The sequence below is a fragment of the Morchella importuna genome, assembly GCF_003444635.1.
Source record: "Morchella importuna strain M04M26 chromosome Unknown Morimp01GS094, whole genome shotgun sequence".
Taxonomy (NCBI): Eukaryota; Fungi; Ascomycota; class Pezizomycetes; order Pezizales; family Morchellaceae; genus Morchella; species Morchella importuna.
In genome coordinates, this window is record NW_025763490.1 from 5,989 (window position 1) to 31,913 (window position 25,925).

The window sequence follows — 25,925 nt, forward strand, 5'->3', positions numbered from 1 at the left end:
ACATGTCCGGTTATTACCGATCTCCTAGAGTTGGATGGTGGTAACTCTGTATATGCTCGGAGAGTTGCTCGGAAACCTGTCCGTTCACGGAGTGCTGTGAGGTAGGCATGGTTTAGTGGGGCTTGTAACCTCCTCTTACTCCCGCTAATGTTTCCACAGACAAGCTGTTCCTCGAGGTTTGAAGACCTCGACCTTCGACGGCCATTTCAACCAGGTTCCGTTTCTGACTCGGGAGGATTTCCATCGTCCTTATCCCTTCTTCCAACAAGGAGACAGGAGTGTTGGTCAGGCTCGGGTCCGTGCAGCAGCAAGGGAGAAACGGGAACAGGTGCGGTGGATGCGGGAGGAGATTGAGCGAGATGGGAGGGGAGCGGAGTGGATGCGGCAGAGAGTGGCACAAGAAGAGCGGAATGAGAGACAGAAACTGGCACTCGAAGCGCATTACGAGGCATGGTGGCGCCAGAAGAAAGCCAGTTATCCTCCTCTTCCGGACCCTGCCTGTCGTCATCGTGGGCGGAGGGACATTGACTTTGGTTGGGACTGGGGCCCAGATGGGAAATGGGGTCCTCTGACCAATGGGGCTATCAGGATTTTCTAGGAGCGATCCTAGATGTGGTCTCCTTTCGAGCGAAGCTGGGCGCTATATCGCTTTGAGCGAATGTGGGCGCTATAACCCTTTAACGGATACAGTGGAGACCATAGTAACGTGTTCGCCTCTCCCATGCCAGCCTGAGCTGAATACAAGAAAGCTAACTGCTTGGTTATTTCAGCGTTGAGAGTGGTCCCAGATGTTCTGGTAAAATTTTTCCTTTCGTGGGGTTCTTTAAGCGAGAAGCTTAAAGTTATACTGTAACGGGGGTGCTAGGATGATGCACGACCGTGACTTCGATCAAAATCGAAAGGGTAAACAGGCAACGATGGATTCATTGGGCTCGTTCGATCGAAAGATGGAGTTTTTTTGTTTGATCGTATTTTGTAGTCAAAAACTTAATAACTTTAAGGGATCTCCTCGCTAGTAGAGATTCCATGACTCCCCGAGTTCAAACTGGGGGCAACCGAGTACTTTTATCGAAGTTCCGCCCCTTTTTTCCCGCTTTTTTCTCCCTAGACCGTTCGTTTTCCCCCCTAGTCTGGGGACACCGCGACTTTTTCTATGAGGGGCGAGAGGAGTTGCTGCCACACCTCGGACGAACTTCCGCCCGAGTCAAATCACGCAATCTCTGCCAAGAGCTGGTCGGGATCCTAAGAACTAGCGGAAACAACCGACCAGATAGCAATTGCTTATTCAATTTGTTTTAGAACAGATTTGGTGTTTTGTAAAGCGAGGTTTGCTTTTAGTAGCTTGGGTCGTACTCCTACTCCCCCTCAAAGGTGCTCCGGGCTGAAACAGGAGGGTTCCGGCGGTTCGACGCTCCGGGGGTTATTTTTGGGGTCTAAAACGTGTTTATTTTGCAGTGTTTCCTCAACTCCGCAATCCGTTCATTCAACCACCCCAAATGGACCGGAGCATCGTCAGGATCCTTTCTGACGTGGTAAAGCATATTTTCCGAGCATCGGTTGCTAAGTTATTGCACCTCAAAGATTGACTTCCAAGGTAGGGTAACTTATGTTTGGGGTTACCCTTCCGTATTTGGCATGCTCGTCCTTCTGCTCTAGTTTTGGTCCAGTCGCCTAGCTTGACTTATAAGACTTCTTGCTCGCCAGGATCCCTACCCTTCATACCAATAGAGGTAGGGGTCATCTGCCCTTATCTTCACCCATCGATGAAGAACAAGCGGTGATTACCCTAGGGTCGTATGGCTTGACTGGTAGAACAGGTACTTTTGTAACAGCCCTACTGTGGCTCTGTTACATTCCCGCCCAACTGTCCGGATCCTCATCTTCACCAAGAATTATCGGTAGCAGAGCCCTTAAAGATTATTGAGTTCTAGCGATAGTATCTTTGAATAAATCTGCACCTGATTTCTATCTTGCACGGCCGCATCTATTCTATTGGATTCTAGCGATACATAGATAGGTTGCCCCCGTTACACGATTTCGAAATTCTTACATATTCGGTAATCTAATCGGCAAGAAACGCCTTCATTTAGTCCGATTTGTGATAATGCTGTCAAAATGTCACCATTATATCCAAAACAGGGCAAAGTTGAGCTTATTTGTGACATGAGGCTTAATTTTAAAACCACGTTGTTGGGCACATTTGCCGTAAAACGATTTGTCACGCATTAGTCAGTACAGTATGTGAAAATATGGACAATCCCTTTGTAAAGGTGTCCGCAGCGCACGACCTAATAACTAGCTCGCTATCTCCCTGTCTATCATCATTATCATCATATACATTTTGTTGCTCTCGTTTAGTCTTAATCGAAGTTTTATTCATTCTACGTATTTTCGTCTCGAATCGTCGTTGAGAAGAAAAGAAACAGAGAGTGAACACAACAGCCGGCCAACAACGTCTTATAAAAATACCCGTTCGGGCGGTAAAGTAACTTATAAAGTAACTGCATTTTTTGAGACTGATTTATTCTGAAAACTGGGGTATGCGTACGGAACGCATTTCCTCTATTGTAGCTCGGAATAGTCCCCACCATGTCCCAGCCTTTTCTCCGTGTTTTCATTACAAACAGCCAACTCACAGATTGAGAATTTCCTAGTCAGCCTCGTGAAAATTGACACCGGGTCTGGAAATCGCGAAAAACCGTCAACTCCAAAATCAGCCGAACGGGCCTATGTCAATGACTGTATTCCAAAACGGGCACTAAATCTTTAATTTCCTGTTCATCTCTTTGTAAACATGATATAGCGATGTTAAGGCCCTTTGTGGTGCCAATTTTGAGATTTGAGCGATGACGACTATCATTCCCCTTGGCTTAGGAGACACATTATCTAACATCAAATACAAGAGAGAGTGCTATGAAAGAAAGTTCGGAAACATTGACAAGGTATAAACAAGATCTTCGAATGAACCAGTAAATTATTGCCCCTCTACCTCATCGTTGGAAGAGCTTGATAGGCCCTACAATCTCAATGGAGCAAGTACTAAAATATCACATATGCCTTCATAATCGGTGCCCAGGCACGAAGACATAAAGACACGTTAAAGCAGTAACGATCACGAAAGTCATTAGTAAGATACCAACTGATCTTTTGCTTAACAACTTTCTCACATATGGCTCTCGTACTTTCATGAAAGACATGAAAGTATATTCGCTAATACCCATTAACCCCATTATCGGGTCTAGCGAGTACTGCTGTGCCATAAGACAATATACCCCCACGGCAAACGGCAGAATAAGCTACATGATTTATACAATGTCAGCACAGCAACAATTAGGGGATATCGAACTAAGACAATGGTGGCTGACCCATAGTCGTGTCTCTCTTGGCTGAATGTCTAAAAATATTAGAGCAAACCCCGCCCAAAAACCACCAAACATCGCCAACAGCCCAACAATCAATCTCAGAATGCCACTACCAGGAACCAAGTTGCCAAGAGCCTTTGCTGCAAGGAAGCGAGGAAACGCATCTCTCTCCATTGCTTGGAACACGTAATCCTTTGCCTCGTCGAAAACCTCAGGATCGTCTCGGCCGTCAACTTCTATAGCGTTGGCAATGCTTCGGGTGATCACCTCGGGTAACACAATTTCCCTTTCGGAGCCTTCAAGAAGATAGGTGTATAGAATCTTTTCGGCAGATGCACGTATATCCGAGCGTGAGACGCCTATCCTAGGGGAGTCTGAGTCCGTCCCATTTGGATCAAGAGCTGAGGAAGACATAAAAGAAGGGCGACCAGATGCCTCTCTTGTCTCTAAGGTATCTCCCATCGAGCGACGTGGTGTAGGATCCCCGGTAGATGTGTTTTCGGAGCGAAGAAAGGCTGAGAGGCGCTGATCATCATTCTTGAGCTCATACTCATGGTCATCGGGGACATCGAGCATCTGCGAAGACCGGTGACTACCATTCTTGTCAAGGTCGGGGGTAGAGACGAGGACACTACGGCGCAACTCGCGCACATAGTGACGGCAAAGCGATATATGTTGGGCAACATCAAGCCTGTAACAAAATAGCATGGTTAGGGGTCGGGTTTTGGTATATAAGATTCCCATACAAGGCGCTGTTTTCCTCTCCTCCTCTCGAAACGATAATTAAGCGATATGGCAAGTCAAACGCGTGGGGATGTACCAAAAGTCAAGGTAATCAACGGATCTCTGTTGGTCTCGCATATATATATAGAAGGAGAATAAATCAACTGGCGGTAAGGTCCTTCGGCTCAGGACCTCAAATAGTGTTGGGAGCCGATTGCGGACGGTGGCCATGATTGTGATAGTTGTGTGAATTTGTTTGCGTAGATAGTTAGGACAAGTGGATTGGGATGGGTCCCTTGGAAAGCCGAGTTACGAAAGCAGGCTTTACTAAATTGAAGACAAGCCCAAAAATGAGTGATAAGTCGAGGTAGAGAGCAGAAACAGCAAACGGAGGGGGGCGAGGGTGAGGTAATGTATCACTGCAGCAGAGCAGAGAGCTAAGAGAGATTGGTGGGTATCACTTTCTTTACATGTACCCAAACAAGAGATTCAACAGCGCCAAGGAGCCAAATTAACCCACAAAAGGATGGTATGTAAATACCAAGATCAGAGATTTTTATGTGCATGTGGTACGGCCAAATAAACGCGTGTGTACATGTACTTGTAGGGACATTTGGCTGGGTATTGTATTTGTAATCTCTCAGGATCCTGGGTTATATTAATAAATCATCAAGAATTCCCTTGCTTAAGAACAAGGGTAACTACATGTACCGCCTGGAACACTATTCGAAACACTAGAAACATGTACATATAAAAATGTAAATACAACTACATACACGGACTGGCAGTTAACTTGTCACTTCTACTCTGCTCCAAAAATAACTCTGTATACTATAGAGTAGGGAAAAAGCTTAAAGCATCCGTACTAAATCTCATGCAGAATCTAAGTACTGCGGCGATCGTTCCGGCCCTTGCATCATGCAGGGACCACCACTACCCCCAGTGATTTCCTTGGATTTAACGACACACCGAACTTGCATATAACATACTAACAAATGCGCATCCATGTATCCAATACCCAGGTCTTAGAGGCACATGTACTATGGACGACCTACATAAAGCAAATTGTACATGTATGTAGGTACATGTAACTGAATGTTTAAGATTTTTCGTCAACTCCAGACCCGCTACATACATGTGCTACCAGTACCCCCAAGACCAAATGAACTAACTCCTTGCCAAAAGTCATTTCACAAGGTATTGGCTAATTGAAACATAAATTAGTCACAGTACTAATACTCGGGGAGAGTTCGTAACAATTGTTTCTGGCGTCCTTTTACTCCATTGCTATTAATTCGTGCGCTCCGACATACTAAGAAAACAACGGAGCGGTGGTATTCAATAAATCTAGCTGTTCCCAAACTGTGGAGTCGTCTGAATACATGTAGGTACATGTATACGAGAGGTCGTAATCAGTGACTTCGCAGCCAAACAAGGTTCACGACGTGAGAATTACACCTTATATACATGTAGTAAGTAAAATTCCCAGTCCTGAAGACGCACGAAGGGACCAAACAGGCCACAGAAATTCATTCTCACAGAGCATTATTCACGGACAAAACTCTGCATGGCGTGTACTCTAGGGAGGCCAATTCTCACCACATTGTTAAGTACATTGATTTAGTGTGGAGATAATCCCATACCTATGCAGTACCGAAAAAGAGGATGTGATAGATTCTATAGAAATACGGAATTGTTTGAAACTCGTGGCAACACCGCGGTATTCTACTAGATAGGATGCTAAATCCACGTGCTTTCTTTGGTACTACGTGTATGATACGTACTTGACATTCCCGGCGGAACCGTTGGTAAGTAAGACGCCTAGCCGGGTAATCCGTTCACGTTCTGCTCACGAGAAGAAAAGATTTCCTCCAAAGATTATTATTATATTTATAATTCATGCATTATATCCTTGATTCCATTGTGATTTCATATTGCCAATCACAGTTCCCAAATTACACAATACATACATGTTTATAAGATTACGATACAGTAAGAAAAGATGCAGGGTGACTACATGTACTGACCTTAGCAACTAATGAGTCTCCTGTACAGCAAAACCCGAGGGCCTTAGTAGAATCAGAAAGGTCTTTTCTATAGAACTCACTTGATAAGAGATGATTTGATAAATAATGAAGGATTACTCCAATATCTCGCTAAGAATACACCCCCCTATTCTATCGACAGCCTCACAATGCAGCATTCGATTTACGCTTATAGCTCAGCTGTCCCGGCACCCGTTGTGCCTTTTTTTTTCAAAATTCCGAATCTAATCGCTACCTCTGCTACGGTCACAAATATTGACAGCACAATCAGGATGATAATTATCCAGGTGATCCGTGACATATTGCTGTCCGCAATTGAGTCTGAAAGGATATCTGCGAGGTCCAGGAAAACCCTGCATCTTTCGTTCAAGACCAAAATACGCTGTTTTATCTCAAGGTACTCGCGAACAGCTGCGTACAATGGATGAAGTGTTGGCTCCGAGTCCCAGAAAAATTCGGGCACGTCAAGAACATTGCTAGCTATCGAATTGTGACTGATGTCAGTACGAAAAGGTTAACTGTAAATCTTGAGTTGGGATACATGCATAAATTGACATCTACTCTTAGCTTAAAAAGTCGTCCACTCATCTTAACGACTTCTTCCCTCTTCATGCCAAGATTGCCTGTAAGTGCAAGTTTCTTTGGTATATGCTGAACTCCAAGCATGGTTGAGTTCATTCTCTCCTCGAATCGACAAAGTTTCGTAGATTGTGCTATCGCATGTGAGATAGCAAGCTTGATCATTATGTCCCCTGATCTCAGGGTGATCATGTCATTGTATATCTGTAGTGAGAGAAAACGAAAAACTTCTCAGACTCTGGTTGTCTTAAGGTAATAAATGGAAATAGATCAAGGAGGGGATTAAATACGCGTGGAGATCTAGTGCGAGACGAATACTGAAAATGAAACTCTTCTGTTTCAAAATCTTCTTCTTTCATTGGACCCATTATTAAAGGTGTGCCGAGATCATTTCCCGCGAAAGTAAGGTCGGCTAAAATATCCTATCAACAATATCAGTCAACTACAACTATACCCCCAAAGCAACACCAGCTTACCTTCTCCTGCCTCTCTGTCAAATTCCAAAATACCACAACTCCATAACTAAACACGAACATTTCTGCAAAAGACTTCATTTCCATCTGTGATTCTCGTGGGCTCTCTGGTCTGTATGTCTCCTCATCCCTAGAGTCTCTATGATCGAGGAAGTTGTGTGTGTTTTCGGGCGATTTTGATTGCCCATGTTCCCCCTCCTCTTCCCCATCCATCCCATCACCACTCGGTCGCCTAGTTCTTGAATAGGCATTTTCAAAATACCCTTCGCGATAATCCCTCTGCTCCGACCTCTCAATTTGTACATCTAACACTGCTTTTCCCCCTGGGCTTTTGAGCACTGGTGATGAACGAACCCTGTATCCATCACTGCCAGGCATCAACGGTAAATGATATGCGCAATATAAGCACTCATCATAAAGCTTTGTCCTTGCGGAATGTTTCTCTCTTAAGAAGTTCGAAGTTGCCTTAAGTCTATTTGAATCTGCTGTGCAATAAGCGGTCACACGACTCAACTTTTCTGCCCTCCGGGACTTTGGTAGCCGCTCGGCATAACTCTTTCTCGGACGCTGCTCGGAAGATTCGTCTTCTGCAAGTCTATTCCGCCATTCTTCCTCGTCATCTTTAATAGGTGTATCATCATTATCATCCTCAGCGTAATCCCAGCGATCTCCTTCTTCCTCTGTTTCCGGTAATAGCACAAGTTTTTCCGATAGCTTAGAGGAACGAATTGGAAGGTTTTGACCCAGGAAACGCCGAGGATCTGTGGGTCTTGGGGTAGAAGGAGATATTGGTCCACGGGAACGTTGGAGATTTGCAAGCGGGTTTCGACTCTGGCCTGATGGGATTTCAGAAGAATTCTGAAGAACAGAATCAACACTAATAAAACGAGCCATTGATGGGATTGAGGTAGCTGCTGATGATCTACGTTGCGGGCCACGGGCGCCTGGGTCTCTAGAATCCGTCACCTACATTAAACATTGCATGATTAGATGATGGTACATTCAGACTCAAGCTAGAATAGCATGACAATAATGTATAGGGATATGCGATAGTACCAGAACAGTAGGTCTGCGTTTAGGGGGCGGTGGTGGTGGCATCGTTCAGGTAAATGTGAAAGAGAACTTTAGAATATTTATTTGTATATCGACTTTTGTATTTCGTCTGAATAGCAACAGCAGTTGAGTAGCAGAGAAATCACGTGTGTGTTGCGAACTGATAGTCGGGGTAAAACGTAGGAAGCTACAGGCTAGATATATGTACGTGAGTACATGTAGTAGCATAAACAGCTGTTTGGGTATAATGAGTGGGGGGGCAGATAGGTGGATACCAAAAATCGCGAGGTTGATGGTTGAGACACGAAGAAGAAGAGGTTGGAGAACGACAGCAGACAGCTTTGTTTAGCTCCGTTAGGACTAGCAGAAAAAGCCGTTGGATCTGACGCAAAAGTGTGGCTGGTGCAGAAACGTCCACATTCATTCATCAAGCAGCGGTCCAGGGGCATCATTACTCCCGAAGGGGTTAGTAGATGCCAATGCCCAAGAGTTACATCAGCTGTATGTACCTACATGTACATACATGTACTTAATGGCTATGGCGCCAGGAAGAAAATAGAAAGTCAAACAATAAAAAAATTATCTCTAGAAAGATCTAGATCTAGATCGAGCAGGGCAAAAACCAATTATTCGACTTAACACTGGTTTTGCCACACCTAATCCTGACTTTTACCATTTGAGAATAAGTACATACGACCCCAACTTTTGTAGCCCCCATGCGCCATACACCACAGCATGACAGAAAAAATATTTAATTCTCTCACAGCTGTAGTCAGCTTAACCCATAATAGCGAAGTTAAATCTGTATGGAAGATCTGTTATTTGATAAGAGAGATATATCGATAACGGCATTATCTGTAATTACTAGATTAGCCTTTTCTCGGTGGGCAGCATATAAATCATTTTGTCGACAGACGAAGGGATAGAAAAAGAGAGACGCTCTACACGCCGAAATGACATTGTTAAATATTCTTCTGCAGAAAAACCTACCATAATTCCACCCCGTGGTGGCCGAGTTTTGCTAGAATTATCGTAGGGATAGAATTTAGAGAGAGGTATTAATTGTTAGCAATCTACAGGTATTGTTCCCTCCAACCGCTGGAAGTTTGGTGGGGGTGGGACTTCGAGAGGGTAGAATTATGATAGGTTTTGCTGTATCTTCGTTTTGGGGGGACTGTCCCTACTGTGAAAATATGGCAATTTTTTAATGCCTGGCGCGGCCATACATGCATATGTACAACAATGTATGTACTGGTTTGTGGTTACTATTATCAGGAACAAATTTAAAACCCCCAGAATAGCCTTCTCAGATGAATTGACGACAAGAGAAACTATACTCGAGTAGTCTCGGCGGCCTACCAGTCTCATTCTGTATGCACTTTCTATGCACTCGTTAACGCGTTGTGTTCTTTATATACTTATATATTTGTGTCTTATGGCGACGTTGAATATATATATATATATAGGGGCTGCGGGCCAGCACTATATTAGTACTATGTGTTTCGTATATATATTATACGTAACTTAAAATAAAGACGAAATTCTTGTCCTTATTTGGGAGAAAGTATATATACAGTATGCATATTAGCAGGTAGACAACTTCGAATGATCTTTAATGTACATTTTCACTAGTAAAATCAGGTTTAATGTCGATGAGACAAGACTTTTAAAAAGAGCTTAATTACGTACTCGCGCGGTAATTAAGTCCTGAGAAATTTTGTAAGGTCGTTGCTACCAAGAATTCTCAGGACTTAACTAGAACTAATGGGTAAGTATATATACCAAAGAAGTCTTTATAAACCCGTGGTTTGTCTAAGCGTTTGATGAGGTGATCTATGTAGGGTTTATATATGAAATGGCCGGCCCCCCTCACTCAGGCGGTAAAATATTGGTACGCCATATTATTGGCCGTCCTCCATCTTATATACAAGATCTTAAGATCAATTAACACGGTATTATGATAATTACATGCATGATACCACATAATCTCCTGACTGAACCCGGGAAAACGGCCGCGCCGGTGAAGGCGATACATTCCATGAGCTGAGCAGCGCTAGCGCTAGTTCGCGGTTTTCCCCTCTGGTCTCAATTGAAGTTTAGGCCTAAGCTAGATTCATCGTATTTAGAAAACACAAAAGAAACGACGAGAATTAAAAGAGGATAAATATATTCCGAAACACCTCATCTCTCAACCTTTCAACTTCAATATTCCTGAATCGATATACATAATGGGTGTGTTCTAGGAAAACCGTCCGCGCATGCCAAATCCTTATTCCGAAGAATCACACAACTGATAAGCTCCAAATTTCCCTAAATCATAATAAAACCGATATTTGTTATAGTGGATCAAATAGGAATAACTGGTGATCATTAAATATCACTCGATTACAACCGCGCTTATTAAACTAAAACTAGAAAGTCTGTAACTTAACATGATCGAATCTAGTTTCCTAAAATAATACTAAGGATTTTTAGAAGCTCACCAGATTTTGACTATTGATTCTTGAAGTCATACCCCATTATAAACTAGCTAATTGGCATATGTACCTCGGATAACAGTATTAGGTCCCTCATTGATAGCGGTTTACTCTTCCCCCTTAACCAACGGCCCGCAAAGTAAAAGCTTGTATGTTACAGCCTCTCTTTAAAGCTTTTAGCCTCTTATAATTATAGCGGGTCATCATGGCAGCTATCTCTGGATATCCCAAATTGAAATCACCTCAATTTTGCGATCTAGGCCAAAGACCATGGTAAGTCTGGTGAAGAGATTTCTCTGTTCAAAGTGTCGAAAGTTATCGATGCTCGCTCCCCTAGCCAGCGCTTCAACTGAGCAGCCAAAGAAACTACCCCAAGAACGATGAGAAAATATTGCCTTGTTTCCAGACAGGCATCCAGTTTCATCAGTGATAAGTCCGATCTAGATTTTCTCGCATACTGAGTAAGTTCTACAGGAACCTTAATAATGAGTTATATTACAGAGGACTTCTGACAATATCACGATTAGGGAGTAGATTTCGGACTCCCCCATTGCATCTTATACATTCGACTTGGAGTTCATTTGTAAAGACGGGGGTTTCGCAGATGTATAAAAGATCAGCATGTCTTGCATCAGAGATTGGGAGACATTGTTTTCTTCACCAGTCTCCATAAAATAACATATTTTTCTTATATCTATAGTTAATAGTGCTTGTTTATTAGTCAGGTTAAACTTTTGAGGATAGTTATATGTAACTTACATAGAAACTAGGTTAATTTCACCAATGATGACACTTATATAGCCGATACATTGGTCCTGGGGGCGTGATTTTGCGAAATTATTGATTTCTCTAAAACGATAAAGTAACCTAACATTGTTGGTACTATTTAACTCTCTCTCCCAGTCAAAAACCTGATTTACGGGAAACTGAGGTGAGATGAATGTAGGTGGCTTGAGGAGCTGAGCGTAAGCTCGTAGCCGTGCTGTAGCTTCGGCGGCTGGGTTAACATCAATCGTTGTGGCTTGATTCACTATGAGATGGTATTTATCTTCCCATCCTTCAATATGGGCAGAGGTTATAAGGAGAACTATCCAATATTAGGTCGTTGATGTGGAAATAGTTGCGAACAAACCCGTTTCGTGCGTACTCCAGGTCCTTGCTGAACATGAAATTGCTCCGCACATGGTCAATCTGCTGTCGGAAGTGTCGTCAAAGACAACGACTTCAACTTTGTTAAGTGATCTTCCATCAATCGTTGAAACTGAGAAACGTTAGGAACGTTTCCAAGACCGGTTGGGGGCGGAGGGGCATTCGTGTATCACGACTACATACGTATTCTTCGGTAATAAATCTTTAATGGTACAAATTAGCTGCTGTCCTGTCACCTATAACCAATTTTGACTTACTGCCTTAATGCAAACCAGCACCATAACTCCTTGGATTGTGGGCCCAATCTTTAAAAAGGTTCTCAGCGGCATGAATTCCCCCCCTTTGTTTCCCAGTGTACAGCTGATTGGTGTCCTAAAAAGCGTGTTATCATCTTCAAGGAATCCAAGTGATCTGCCTTTAAAACTTTGATATAGTAAGACATTCCTGCTGGTGAGCTCCGAAGGGACTGAGGATCTAGAGCAAAGATTTCGGTAGTGTATACCCTACACAAACGTCCGAGATAAAAGCCAGCTTCATTCCTGTTGGCATCCAGGCTTAACGGTATCTCGTATTTTACCTGTATCTCAAGTTAACTAAATTCAATTACAAAATGAGTGGAGATAATTATGTAAGCTACCTCAATCACACCGTCTCTGTCTTTGACGATGATGCTTAATGTTTTTTTGACCTCCTCATCCGCTTTGGGATCAGTCTCTCGGTGGTAAAGATTTACAATCCTTCCACTGATAGATACATTGGAGTGACCTGCATGGCTTAAGGGAGGCGATGGATTTATTCACATATCCATCTTTTTTAATAGAGGAGTGGGTCGAGGGGTCAGCACAGTTGAGTTCATCAACACTAAATCCGTCTGCTGCTTCCATTCTGGTGTCTATTCGAAAACGGGAATCGTTACAGGGGGTACCGGTTTAATTTGCTAGAAAAAACCAACACTAAGCCGACACTTTTATTGGGAAATCTGGGATGGCGCTAACGATCATGAAACATCACCCGGAAATCATATCAGCTATAGTGCCCCAGTCTTAATTATGGTAACATGAGAAAAACGTCGCCAAGTCTCCAATAACTTTTCAACCACAACAGATATTAAAAATCCGTACAATAAAAAGTTGGATAACGTGGTGAAGAAGAGTTTTATTGTACGGATTTTTAATATCTGTTGTGACCTTGAAAAGTTATTCGAGACTTAGCGTTTTTCTCGTGTTGCCTTTAAGGTTGGGGACGCCGTACATCATGTAGAGATGTACATGAGGTACTGGGCACCTCAATTTTATTTTTTCATAATATGTATATGAGCATTTCTTTATGACTAGAGGTTTTCCCGTCTGTTACCAACCGGAATCATTTCATAATGCCCATCTTAATTTATGCTACCAGGTTGGGGAATGAAATAAAGCCTTATGTTTCTCTTTTTTCCTACTACAGTGGAGTCTCGATAATAGCATATGGTCGGGAACGGATTTTCGTGTGCCACTATCGGGGATATGCTTGTATCGAGAACAACTTTGCCCGTACCGACTCGTTTGGGATTGCCCAAACATATGCTACTATCGAGGATATGCTATTATCGAGGTTGCTACTATCGGGACTCCACTGTACTCTGGCCTGGAATTAACCTTTTTGCCTTTGAAAGTACTTTCCCGGCGGGAGTATTAAACAGAACAATCATTTCATTAAAGGGCTGTTCCGACATATTCCAGTACACCCTTAACGTTCTGTGTTCGGGTGGCTAGGGAAGCCGTCTACACATAAAACCCAGGCCACTCAAGAGACCCAGCTTACAGCTCAAATGATATCCTAGATAATAGATAGGATATTTGCGATATGAACATTCCTTTGATTTCAAATTTACCCAATCGTCTTCAGACCTTCCCCAAGTTGAACCATGCATCGTTCATAAACCTTTGATACCTCGATTTCTAGTTCCTCGTCGTCTGCGTAACTTCCACGCCCATCAACTTTTGTTTCATTTTCTGTATCGATGTCTGTTTGTTCATTTCTTTCGCCAAAATTTCTCGCATTCTCGGTTAATGAATCAAGCGCTCCCCTCCCACTCTCCAATAGCTTCACCACATGCAGTCTTGTCCTCTCGATCATGCTTCTTAGACGCACCTTTTCGGTCATGTTCATTTGAGATACTGAAAATGCGGGTGGGAGTGGTATGGATAGGTCAGTAGATGTTCCTGTTATAAGGGTGTAGAAACATCTATCAAATGTGTCCAATAGACGGAGCGTGACTTTCAAGTCGGGGGGAAACGAGGCAAGATAATCGTTGAAGGAGTTCGCCATCTGAAGCATATAATGTATTTGAAGAGTTGCTTTACCAAAGTCTTAGTTAGCGGAGTGTCCATAACCGAATATCTTCCCTGGTGTTTCAGAGAGCGTGGCTAGGGCACAATAGAAAGTAAAGCGAGAGACAGACGAGTAGAGGAAACCCAAAGTACATCTACCAACCTCTCAAGATCTTCAGCGATTGTTTTTATATCAAAATAGCCACCCTCATGGAATTTCTTGGCATATTTCCTCGAAACTTCAAGAAGTTGAACATCGAGATATGCTATTAGATTTGACTCGGAACGAGACCCGGCCTTCAGCGGGCCCGACGAGCGGGGATGCGGTAGAGAGTGATAGGAAGTTGTTGAAACATCTGATGGAGCGGGCGAAGGCAGCGATGGATACATGGGGCTGAATTGCATATGTAGGTATAGACGTACGAAGGTAGACTCATAGAGTACTACAACCTGTATGACGTTTATTCAGAGAGTTCGGAGGTAGGGCTCAGGGTTGAGGGCTCAGACCTTGTGAGTGCGTATTATCATTCATGGCCTCTTTACCAACCATTAAACCGTTTGGGTTTCAAGACTACAAAGTTGAACTCTGGTCATCATGCCTAGTTTCCACTCTTACGGGGTCCATACATTTCTGGAGCTTCAGGATATATCTTCGGACCCTATCTCAAAACTATCCAGACTTTCTGAATCGACCTCCAAAATCACGTGGAGCCCAATACAGGGGATGACACATCCAATATTAAGCACCAATGTCATCTCTCCTGCAACAACTGGCTCACCCCTTCCATTCTGCATAGTGGTTGAATTCGATGCCGATATTGACCGTCATAGCCCGAATCATCCCAAGGGTGATGTGAGGATTGAGGTCAAGGTTGATGGTGTAGTAAGTGGTTGGCGGGTTCTACCACAGGCCAAAATATGGCCTAAAGGTACCCGTATTGAATTCTCTGGTTTACGTGTAGCAAGAACAGAGGAAATGGCCTTTATATTTAATTCACCTCCCCGAAACTCCGGAAAATCGAAAGATAACCTCTCTGCCTCCACTCTAACATCCTCGATTGAGGCAATCAACACGAGTGAGACGGCCACCGGTTGGAATTATGAGGATCCGACACTAATCCCCTTTGCACCTTCAGGTTTGCCATTAAACACTTCACACATAGAGATACTCATCACAATTGGGAAAAAACACAATACCCTAGAAAAATATTTGATATTCTCACCAGTGCTCCAAGAAGCATTCTATATCCCTCCTGTTTCGCTGTCTTCTCAATGGCTCCAGCACAGCATCAATGTCAATATCCAGGGAACTAAAAGGAAGCTCGAGTCCCAACAATCAAATAGGAACGAAGGTACCAGCGCTGCAGTCCCTGTCAGACCTTCATATAGACCGGCTACCATCGGAGGTGAGGAGCGATTGGAGGAAATTGGGGGGCATAATATTCTGAGTGGCACTGATAAGGAAATCATGGAATGGAAACCAATTGGGTTAGCTTCAGTGAGCCAAAAAACTCCTCAGATGAGAGAAGCAGAGTTTACTGCAAGAATACACTTAGCCAGGTTTTGGTTTATCATTTGTTTGTCTCAATTCGAACCCCCTTTATCCATCCCATTTGTTTCTAACATCCACTTAATTAGATCCTGGGCCTGTACACCTGGATCTACCCAAAGAACCCATTTCATCGATCCCTTTGGCCTCAGTTGGCGATCAAGATGCTTTTAAATCAGCTGAGATTGTGGTCGTTCATAAGAAAACGGATGAGGAAAGAACCCTAGACAACTCTATCTCTAAGATGGAAGCTAGTGACACAGTGGCTGGAAGGAAACGAAAAGTTACGAAGATAAAAACTTCTGAAACCAATGAGCTGTTCCCTGCCATACCTCAATGGCAGGAGGACGGCCAAATTCGAAAACATGAAGGCACTATAAGTACCACGCCTGCATTGCAGGGGATCATCCCTGATATTCAGCATCAAAAGGACTTGAACATAATTTCTAAAGCTCACTTTGGCACCGGGAGTGATGATCTTAGGAGGCGGTCTTCTCAGAAACAAACAAAAGTCATACCTAATACATTGGCTTCCCCAGTTGGACTTGTCGGCTCTTTCGGTAAACGAATTGACTTAAATAACCCGGACGAGTTTGAGAATCGCAACCCAGTCCTAGATCCAACCAGAAAATCTGGGATCAAAAAATAGATCGACAGATATAATCATGCTATATCATCAATACACTATCACCATCGTGCATTATCACCTAATCCTACGGTCTGATACTGCGGCCTATAGTGCTAATTAGTTCTTTGCCATGAACTTTTCAATGATCTTGCCAACCTAGCTCCGAATAAACAGTATATTTACATGTGAGTACCCCTTGAATTTTTCCTCCACATCTAAGATGTACTAATTATTGAAATCTATAATAGGTAAAGTTCCGGCACAATGAACATGTGGTATTTCATTAGTACACACGCACTTACATATAAAATATACTAACCGACGTAAGACTACCAAATGCGTTAGTCAATTATTTCTTTTTCCTTTACTCCACGTCTCCAGGTAAAATAACGGTCCTCAAAGCTGTACGGACGGCGGATTACGGCCGTGTACGGAAGATTTAGCGTGCGATTTCGGGCGAATAGAATTAGCCGCCTAGTTTGTACTGTGAGGGAACTGTGTTGAAACCGGGTTAGTATGCTCTGGCTTTGTCGCTATGCTTTTTTTAAGATACCTTTATACCGGAGAGGGTGTTTTTGGCTTGTACTAGCGCTCGGGAAATATGAACTTTTACTAAACCATTCAACCAATTAGACCTCGAACTAGCTTTTCGCTCGTACTAAATCCGCCGTCCATACAGCTATAGGGACCATTAATGAGAAGCCCAACTTTTTTATATCCTATAAATAGCAGATTGCATGTAGTAGAAGGCGTTAAAGTATTCTTTAGCTACCCCCTTCCTCAATGATCATGCTGATCACCAATGGTATATCTTAATCGCTCACATTTAAGTCTGAGGGTGTTTATCGAGGGTGTTCGGGCTCGAGTGGTGCGGTAATACAGACTCGGCACTGATCTAATTGTTACTAAGACGTCCTCTCGATTCCAAGATACCGATCATACACAACACTCCAGATTTGGGGAGATTTTGCCTATGGGGAAAACGTATGAAGAGACAAAGCGATTCCAATAAGATTTAGGGAGCTGAGGCCGTTGTGACTCAGACAAGAGAACCTCTTACAGGCCGTGTAATGCTATTACGTCGAGGTACATACATAGGGGTTTGGGGTTTCCGGCTTGGGGGCGTATGGTTGGGGTTTGGAATTTTATTCCCATAGAAAAAAATTAACGTTTAGAGTTGATAAAATTCAGCTCCAATGTGCACTACAAGAACTCGCAAATTTAAAGCCAAGGAAATCCTTTTAATTCCAGGGTTTTTGAGACCTGTTGTCCTACTTCTCCCCTCGTCTTTTATTCACATAACATAAAAGCAATGAGACCTTAAGTCGTTAAAATCATAATAATACGCACCTACCTTTTTTAAAATTTGCACTTGCAATGCCCTTTGGTTTCCACCTTCAGGACACACAATAGAAGACTTATACCACGTGATATTCAAGTACCTAATGAACTCTACGATCGATGGTTTTTAAATCATCTACTTAGCGCGGCGATCCCGTTCGAATCGTAGGTCGCCATATTTCAACATTGGTATTTCTTTCAAAGACATATATACCTTAACTGCACATCTAATTCTTCATTTCCTTCATGCACTCCTACGCATGCGCACCTACCTTACATGTAATTATAATTATATAAGCTCTTCCCTTCAAGATTGTGAGCAGTACTTAAATATACACAATCATATTATTTTCCGACCTCATGGTTAAAGTGCGCGTGCTCTCTCTAGCACATTCATTCCAATTGACATAATGTGCCTACACATTTAGAAGACTCGAGAGCTACATGGAGTTGTAACTAGATCTGTATATACATAGGTAGATATATAATTCTTAGACATCCTTAATAATTAGAAATCACCGTCTTTATGCCAAAATACACCAAACTTGGCAACTTCCCTAACTTTCACGTCTTCACCAAAACCCATAATATAAGTGTATATCCCAAGAGATAATTCTATTCATACGCGGAAATCTATACGGCAAGTTTTGAGATTAATTGGGTGAGGGTACTGGTGCCATGCATGACCAAGATCCCATCCATATCTTGGAGAATATATACTCTACTATCAATGCGCATGCTATAATTAAACTACCCGCTAGTTCTCTTAATAAGTTGATTTATGTGTATTCAAAGAACTGTGGGACTTAAAGCGATACTATAGAGGGCTATTTGACAATATTTTTTGCAATTTATTCGTTTTGGGCGTTGTTTTCCTTTACCAGTCACTTAAGACACGTTCGGTGCTAGCTATCGAACAAATTTTGGAAATATGTATGTACATGTATGTATGCTTTTGAGCCTTCAATATCTTGGCGCCAAGCCAGTGAGTGCTCTACCAAGGAAGTAGATCCCTGCAACCTACGGACGTTTTTGTCTGCTCCCGTTTTAGTAATCCTCCGACCTTATTTGTTTTTCTCCAGCCTTCTTTGTTACGTGATGGCGGCTACCCGTAAACCTGGTTCCGTCCGCTCGTTTTCCTTAAGACGCTCCCTTCATCGCCCCGAGGACACGTTACGAACTGAGAACGACAAGGAAGCCACAATTGTGCGTGCTTGTGTGACTGTGTGTTTGATTGGAATTGTGCGTTGGTTGTTTTCTGTTGTTGAGGCAATATCTCTTTTACAGGAACAGACACAACATAAGAAAAATGCACACCTTCATGCTCGAATCAACGATTCAGAAGAAGAAATATCCCGCTCCGTTTTGAATCCTTGAATTTGATCAAGTTGCTTTTTTTCGAGCCCAGCTTCTCATCCCTTGATCATCTTCTCACTACCGGCACCATCGACATCTTGTGGCTATATACCTACACGTAGTAGAGTTATGTGCTTGTTCTTTTATTGATATTGTTGTTGGTATTATTGAGAAATCGTCGGTATTGTGACGCCGATGAGAACGAAAGAGAATAAATTCCCGAGTAGCCGATCTAGCGGAGGGTATGTCATGTGAGATGGAATGAGCATGCCGTCAGCGCGCGCCGTTGCCGGGCACTAGACCGACATAAATTGATAAATAATATCTCCTTCCGGGGCGTAAAGTCATGACAAAAATGAATGAAACCTCACATAACTCTGTCTTCTGGAAAAGATTATCTTGAGTGAAGGGAGAGGCTCGTACGCCTTTACTTCTCCAGCAGACAGGACGGATGCGGATATTTGCAGTGGGAATGCATTAGTTCATGTGGCGGTAGATGGTTTGCGGTGAGGGCCGGACTCGGAGGTAGAAGAACCGTTGGTTAAGCTAGCTCAAGCCAAGCAAAACGCGTAACTTTACTCTAGAGTAGGTGCTTTACTCTACTGCATCGCATGGACTGGGATTTGATTTTCATTGTTAGGAACCGTGGCCAATCATCGAAATGGACACAGGTTATTATTCTGAACAGCGAACAGTTTGGAGCACGCTCAGTAAGACTGTAGATACCTCAACTTTGGAGACGAGATTATGATGAATTACTTGCCAGAGTCAACTTGCCTTCGATTGGTCTGTATACAGACATCTACATGTACCTACTTATTATGCAAGACGATAATTAGAAACCAAAAAAAACCATCAGGGTGATAGGGATATGATAAACTTCTCTCAAAAAAGTCTATTTCCAGAACCTCAACCCAGCCCCGGTCACCGCTGCTGACCCTTGACATCTTATGTATACGGCTATGTATGTATGCACTTTTGGCAACAACCCTGGAGTGAGAGCCCGATGGCTGTAAGGACTCTAGAGAGGCGGGTGGTCAAACAATGATGATGTTGTATGTAGAGGCGAAAAAGAATGAGGTCTGCCTACATGTAGGTTAAGTACATTTATGAGCGACCCTTCGATTATATCGAGCGAATTTGAGAGACAAAATTACATGTATGCGTGTACTTAAGGGAAGGATGAGTAGCACCCACGGCGGTCACCATAAATACACATGTACATACGTCAAAAGCCTTCGTGGGCATTCTTTTGCCTTTGATTGACGGTTGACTGACTTGACTGTGACGCGCTGAACAGACGCTAAACTCCGACTCCTCGCACTTTGTAATGTTTTTTTTAGCTGATGACCATGTATGGACACATGCAGTATTCTCTCATAATTCTGTACATCTACCACCACTTTCCCACCCTTCCCTGTCTTCCCTTCTTCTTTCTACCTCTGCGCCCCCAGTCTCTCTCTGGTCTCTTCTGAGTTTCTGTTTCCTTGATCTCTCTGCATACTATTCTATTCCATTCTAAAACCTCTCGCTCTCTATCATCCTCCCTCACTCACATCGTCGAATCCTATACACGGACGGATCTACCTTTTCTCATTATTCCTGTTATTTAGCTAGCATCGTTTGGTTTCGGTTTCCTGAACAGAATAACTTCAAAGGTTTGTTTCGCTTCCTGTTGCTTCTGCTACATATTACTACCGCGACTACCGACAACCACTACCACCCGTGCACACACATTTCAGCTTCTTCGCACTTCGTCATCGTCTCCCAAGTCAAATCGGCCTCACTCTTAGCCTCTCCACCATCCCCCCCCCCCCCCTTCTGCTTTTCCAATCCCTTCTGCAACCCTCAATCCCCTCCCCCCCGCCCCCCCTCCACTCAATCCCTCCTTCCTCTCGACTTCTGTCCTCTCCCCCTCGACGAGATAAATTTTTCTTCTAAGACAAATTTAAAGGGTATCGTTGTCCGTTTCTCTTTATCGTCTTCTAAACGATTAAATAGTATTGTCTTCCCCTTCCACTTTCATGATATGTCCCTCGCTTCCTCTTTTCAATTCATCTACATATCATTCTATGCACTAGCATTCTGTCTCATTTTCATGGTATGATTAAATGTTGACACGTCCCTTGCGTTTTTTAGAGCGATATTTGCCACGGCCCTTACATCTCTAAAGACCTCACTGCAATTTGACGAATTCCCCTTGCACATCGGCGAGCCAGATTCACGCAGTCAAAGGTGTGTTTTTCTACTCCTACGAAAAGGCGTCATATGCCCATCTCTCATCGCCGTGTTCCACAGATCCATCTTTGCCAGCGTACACTCGTTAGTCGTTTTCGCTAAAACCTTTTGAGAGGAGTAACGAAATATTCATTGCATAACAACAATTTCCTGCAATTTTCTTTCGGATTTTGTTGGTCTTCGAGACATCCAAAAGGCATTTCTCCTTCCAAAAAGATTTTCGGCGCTACGAACCGGAAATTTCCATCGGTATCCGAGTCGACCTCAACAAAGACTAACATCATCCTTGACTAACAGTTTCATCCACATTTAACGATCAAACCAAAAACCATGTCTTTCCAATACGATTACAACCAACAGCAGGGCTCCGCCTCCCCGACGGCTGGTGCCTCCTCCGGCGCCCCGACGGCCGGTCAGCCCGCCTCCCAGCAACCCACTGCTTCTCCGGCGCCCTACCCTAATAACTCTGCAACCGGATCCTCCAATGGGGCACCATCTACCGATGCCAAGACAACTTTGTGGTAAGTTCGATGTCGTCCTTTAAGTGCATATCACTCGAGTAGTTCTTTGATGTAATAGCATTCTAATAATATTGGTTTCTTAGGATGGGTGAGCTGGAGCCTTGGATCGATGAGGCATTTGTCCGTAACATTTGGTTCCAGATGGGCGAGCCTGTCAATGTCAAGATGATTCGTGACAAGTTCTCCGGGTACGCGTTTACTACCTACCTATGTGTGACTTACTGAACGCTAATAATGGCATAGAAACGCTGGTTACTGCTTTGTTGATTTCAATAGTCCTGCTGCAGCAGCTAAAGCCTTGACGCTCAACGGCAATGCCATTCCCGGAAGTGCCCGTCCCTTCAAACTGAATTGGGCTTCTGGTGGGGGATTGGCTGATCGACGGTGCGCTTATTATATCCCTTACTCCAACAACTAGTAAACTAACGAATTTTTATTTTCAGCGATGATCGTGGTCCCGAATTCTCCATCTTTGTCGGCGATCTTGGGCCGGAAGTTAATGAATACGTCCTTGTCTCTCTTTTCCAATCCAGGTTTCCGTCTTGCAAGTCTGCCAAGATAATGACTGATCCTGTGAGCGGTATGTCGCGTGGATACGGATTTGTTCGCTTTTCTGAGGAACTGGATCAACAACGTGCCTTGTCTGAAATGCAAGGTGTTTACTGCGGAAACCGACCTATGCGCATCTCAACCGCCACCCCCAAGAATAAGAGCGCCGCCACTGGTCAAGCAATGCCTGGCGGTGCCGCACCTGTGGGAATGTACTCAATGGGCGCCCCTCCTATGGGCTATTATGGTGCACCTCAGCCCATGAATCAGTTTACTGATCCCAATAACACTACCGTATTTGTCGGAGGACTTTCAGGCTATGTAACTGAAGATGAGCTTCGCTCATTCTTCCAAGGGTTTGGAGAAATTACCTATGTTAAAATTCCACCTGGAAAAGGTTGCGGGTTTGTGCAGTTCGTCCAAAGGCATGCGGCGGAGATGGCAATCAATCAAATGCAGGGCTATCCTATCGGGAATTCAAGGGTCAGGTTGAGTTGGGGCCGCAGTCAAAACAATTCCGGTCCCGCCGGAACACCTTACAGACCTGCTCCTCCGCCCCCGGTCTACCCGTCCATGGGACTTCCTCCCCAGCACCATTACGCGAATTTCGCTCCACTAAAGTAGTTACACGGTTTCCTTTCATATCTTATAGTTCGATGTATCTATTCACACATTGCCTTTTTTCTTTATTTCCCCATGGCAAAAGTTCTTTCAATCTTTGTACAAACATTGCTTACCTATGCGCTTATGTCCCATATGTTATCCCCTCTCTTCTAAGCTCACTTAAAGAAAAATTGTGATAATGTGGGGAAGCGTTTGTTTGCTGATTTTTTGCGTCTTTGTGTTTTCCTGTAGTCCTCATGCTGCTCATATGCACCCACCTCCTCAACCAGGTCAAATGCCACCTCCTGGCCCCCCTGGTGCTCTTCCTGGTCAGAATGACCCCACGGAACCTCTCGACATTCAACGAATGAATACGATGTACCTTGCAGCTAAAGACGGTAGAATGGACCGCCTTGAAGCTGACTCGCGTGGTTACCACTCCGTCTACGCTGCTTAAAAAAGAAACACGAACAAAAGTTATAATGGGAACAATAGCAAGGGAGAAATGGGGGGAAGGGGTGTTGGGAGTGTTGATACTTCACCGGCGTTCAGAAAAAATCTTGTTGCTTTGTTTAGGCCTTTTTTTTAGTATCGTCGTGTTGTATTGGTCCTTGTATCGGGTTTTGCTTGCTTGCTTGCTTTTCCATTCTGTTGGTTGGGGTTTAGCTTTTCTTCAGGGCCTTTTTTTTCTTATCAGTTTGGACCTTTAGGCTTGATTGGCGGTCAACCATGTTTATTTTTTTGTCTTTTCCAGTGTTCAAAAACTCTTTGGTTGCGTTTCTTGTATGGGTACAGTTTCCATTTCTGTATCCGTCCATGTCCAGGTATCGTCTATGGCTTATTTTTATTCTCATTCCTCTTTTTTTTTGAGTTCAGCTGCATTGTTAATGACACTTCAGCTGTATCTGTCAATTTCATTCTATTCCCACCTCCCTTTTTTTTTACTCTTCCCTAGCTTCACGGAAAACCAATGTCAGGGTCTCTCCTTTTTGAGAACAAATTGTTTTTAGCCGAGTTGAACTTGCTCAAGATGTTTCTTGCTTTTTTTTCTGGGTAAAAAGAAGAAAAGAAACCTGCGTGCTTTTGTTGCTTGATAGATGTCTCCTGGATTGAAGGCTTGAAATCTTGCAAAAGTAGATGTTTTTATTTCAGTTTCTGGAGGAGGGAGAGTATTACAACGGATACCAACAAACGTCGGCTTGCGTTAGTTATAGTCTATAGTATGATTAGGTGGGGAATTTTCGAATACCAGGACTTGACTGTATATTTCTTGTGCGTAAATGTATATAGTACATGTAGTTCGTTTTTTTTTTTTTTTTTGTTTTTGTTGCTCATATGTACTAGAAACCAAGAATCAAGACATGGTTTTGCCAAGATGCAGTTCCAATGAAATTTAATTCAGTGATTGATATCGTTATTAGGATTGATGAAGGGCTGGCATGGTTGATATTTGAAGTTTTTTTTTTAAAAAATCATAGTTTCATTGCTTTCTGGGTACAAGAATGTCGCATGCAGCTAACGCTATGGCGTGAACAAAACCCCAGGTTGATATTTGAAGTGTTGGCTAGAATTTTAAACCCCACTAGTACCGATTCATATTGGCCTCAAACACAGGCAGGACTGACACCTGAAGTCACAGAGTCATCTGATGAGATGAGTATTGCTTGTACCAATACCCTCATGCCCATCTTTGATTCTGATGTAAGAACGACACTCTTCGCCGCACTCTCACTTCATACATATGTCGAGTCGGGTTACAACCGGCAGAACTGAACCAATCGGTAAATTTCACTGTCGGTGGTAAACAGAACATCTCGCGGAGCCTCAGTCATTGATGCATAGATGTGGCTGTCAAGTTTCAACTCCCAAACCAGAATAGCGTATATACCATATTTTTTTGGGTGACCGGAAACACGTGCTAATTCATATAATATCACTCGACAGTTATGTTGTGCCCATTAGCCCATGGCAATAAAAAACCACACGAGTCACTAAAATAGATGGTTTTCACCCCAGGAAGGGGGGGGGGGGGGGTATTATATGTAGTAGCGCTAGGTTCCGTTTCCCGCTCTTGAGCAGACCATACACATCACTGTACCCATCTAGGCTTAATGGGAGGCCAATTCGGTCGGTGGCTTGCTCGTGTATACATGTAGATATAGATACATATAGCTTATGTATGGTTCGAGATACCTTGTGATGCGGATGCTAACTAGAACATTGATCCACAAAAATGCGTGGTGTCCTCGGATCAAGTTGTCCCTCATCCAAATAAAAAACGCCCGTTTTCCGAAGTTAACACCCGCGCCCAAGGTGTCTCGAGCCATGCATCCTACGGCCCTAGCAGTGGTATAACTGAATTCATTATCAGATAACATGCAATTTCTAATACTGGGGGCTTAGTATAGATCCGTTCTGCGGAACTGAACGATTCGAGCGCTCGACGCCCAAGACACATTAACATCAAGGCACTCAGGGCATATCAATATCTTCAAATAGTTAGGTTGTCTCTAGATCTATATATATCTTAGTACGTATGTGCCTATTATAAATAACATAATCCTACCTGAAAAGCCTGAAGAAATTCTTTACGTGGCACCTAGTATCTATTAGAGATTAGTCAATTCTCAGGCACATTCTGTGGCGATTGGATGCCTTAATGTGGTATTTCAAGTTGCTCAGGTCCTGCAAGATCTAGATCTGTGAGTATTTGAAACATCGTTTGGTATTGCCACGCCACAAGTCTCCGGATCCGGAGGGAGGCCTGGATTAATTGCCGCATAATTCAATAAAACTATGTATTAGAACTCGAGCCGGGATATATTGTAGATATTGGAGTGAGCCAGTGTAGCTGTTATGCATACATGCATTGCAATTTAGAACGTGTGCAAAATTACATGTAGCCAATGAATAATTAATGTATAACGTACTTGACGGTGAAACCGCCCATGACAGGGATTCCGCTCA

The 25,925-nt window shown here is 43.3% G+C and overlaps 6 protein-coding genes across 6 annotated transcripts; 2 read left to right on the forward strand and 4 right to left on the reverse strand.

Moving 5' to 3' along the window:
- Window positions 1-3,059: 3,059 nt before the first annotated feature.
- On the reverse strand, window positions 3,060-4,316 carry LAJ45_11727 (uncharacterized protein; the record flags this gene model as incomplete). The annotated part of the gene is made up of 3 exons (XM_046121202.1): window positions 3,060-3,296; window positions 3,366-4,053; window positions 4,183-4,316. 3 exons carry the CDS (start codon window positions 4,314-4,316, stop codon window positions 3,060-3,062), a joined length of 1,059 nt encoding a protein of 352 aa, XP_045965598.1.
- Window positions 4,317-6,299: 1,983 nt separating this feature from the next.
- On the reverse strand, window positions 6,300-8,280 carry LAJ45_11728 (uncharacterized protein; the record flags this gene model as incomplete). The annotated part of the gene is made up of 5 exons (XM_046121203.1): window positions 6,300-6,610; window positions 6,676-6,913; window positions 7,000-7,131; window positions 7,186-8,148; window positions 8,239-8,280. 5 exons carry the CDS (start codon window positions 8,278-8,280, stop codon window positions 6,300-6,302), a joined length of 1,686 nt encoding a protein of 561 aa, XP_045965599.1.
- Window positions 8,281-10,924: 2,644 nt separating this feature from the next.
- LAJ45_11729 (uncharacterized protein) lies at window positions 10,925-12,745 on the reverse strand (the record flags this gene model as incomplete). The annotated part of the gene is made up of 9 exons (XM_046121204.1): window positions 10,925-11,152; window positions 11,226-11,367; window positions 11,472-11,799; window positions 11,860-11,973; window positions 12,045-12,063; window positions 12,119-12,166; window positions 12,220-12,438; window positions 12,499-12,560; window positions 12,616-12,745. 9 exons carry the CDS (start codon window positions 12,743-12,745, stop codon window positions 10,925-10,927), a joined length of 1,290 nt encoding a protein of 429 aa, XP_045965600.1.
- A 1,346-nt stretch (window positions 12,746-14,091) lies between these two features.
- On the reverse strand, window positions 14,092-14,563 carry LAJ45_11730 (uncharacterized protein; the record flags this gene model as incomplete). Its single annotated transcript, XM_046121205.1, has 2 exons — window positions 14,092-14,200; window positions 14,337-14,563. 2 exons carry the CDS (start codon window positions 14,561-14,563, stop codon window positions 14,092-14,094), a joined length of 336 nt encoding a protein of 111 aa, XP_045965601.1.
- A 205-nt stretch (window positions 14,564-14,768) lies between these two features.
- Window positions 14,769-16,735, forward strand: LAJ45_11731 (uncharacterized protein; the record flags this gene model as incomplete). Its single annotated transcript, XM_046121206.1, has 7 exons — window positions 14,769-15,249; window positions 15,310-15,579; window positions 15,673-15,750; window positions 15,812-16,282; window positions 16,525-16,535; window positions 16,599-16,625; window positions 16,679-16,735. The coding sequence occupies 7 exons, from the start codon at window positions 14,769-14,771 to the stop codon at window positions 16,733-16,735; spliced, it is 1,395 nt and encodes a 464-aa protein (XP_045965602.1).
- A 4,410-nt stretch (window positions 16,736-21,145) lies between these two features.
- On the forward strand, window positions 21,146-23,415 carry LAJ45_11732 (uncharacterized protein; the record flags this gene model as incomplete). Its single annotated transcript, XM_046121207.1, has 8 exons — window positions 21,146-21,148; window positions 21,221-21,282; window positions 21,346-21,361; window positions 21,583-21,806; window positions 21,890-21,994; window positions 22,050-22,190; window positions 22,250-22,975; window positions 23,211-23,415. 8 exons carry the CDS (start codon window positions 21,146-21,148, stop codon window positions 23,413-23,415), a joined length of 1,482 nt encoding a protein of 493 aa, XP_045965603.1.
- Window positions 23,416-25,925: the final 2,510 nt, after the last annotated feature.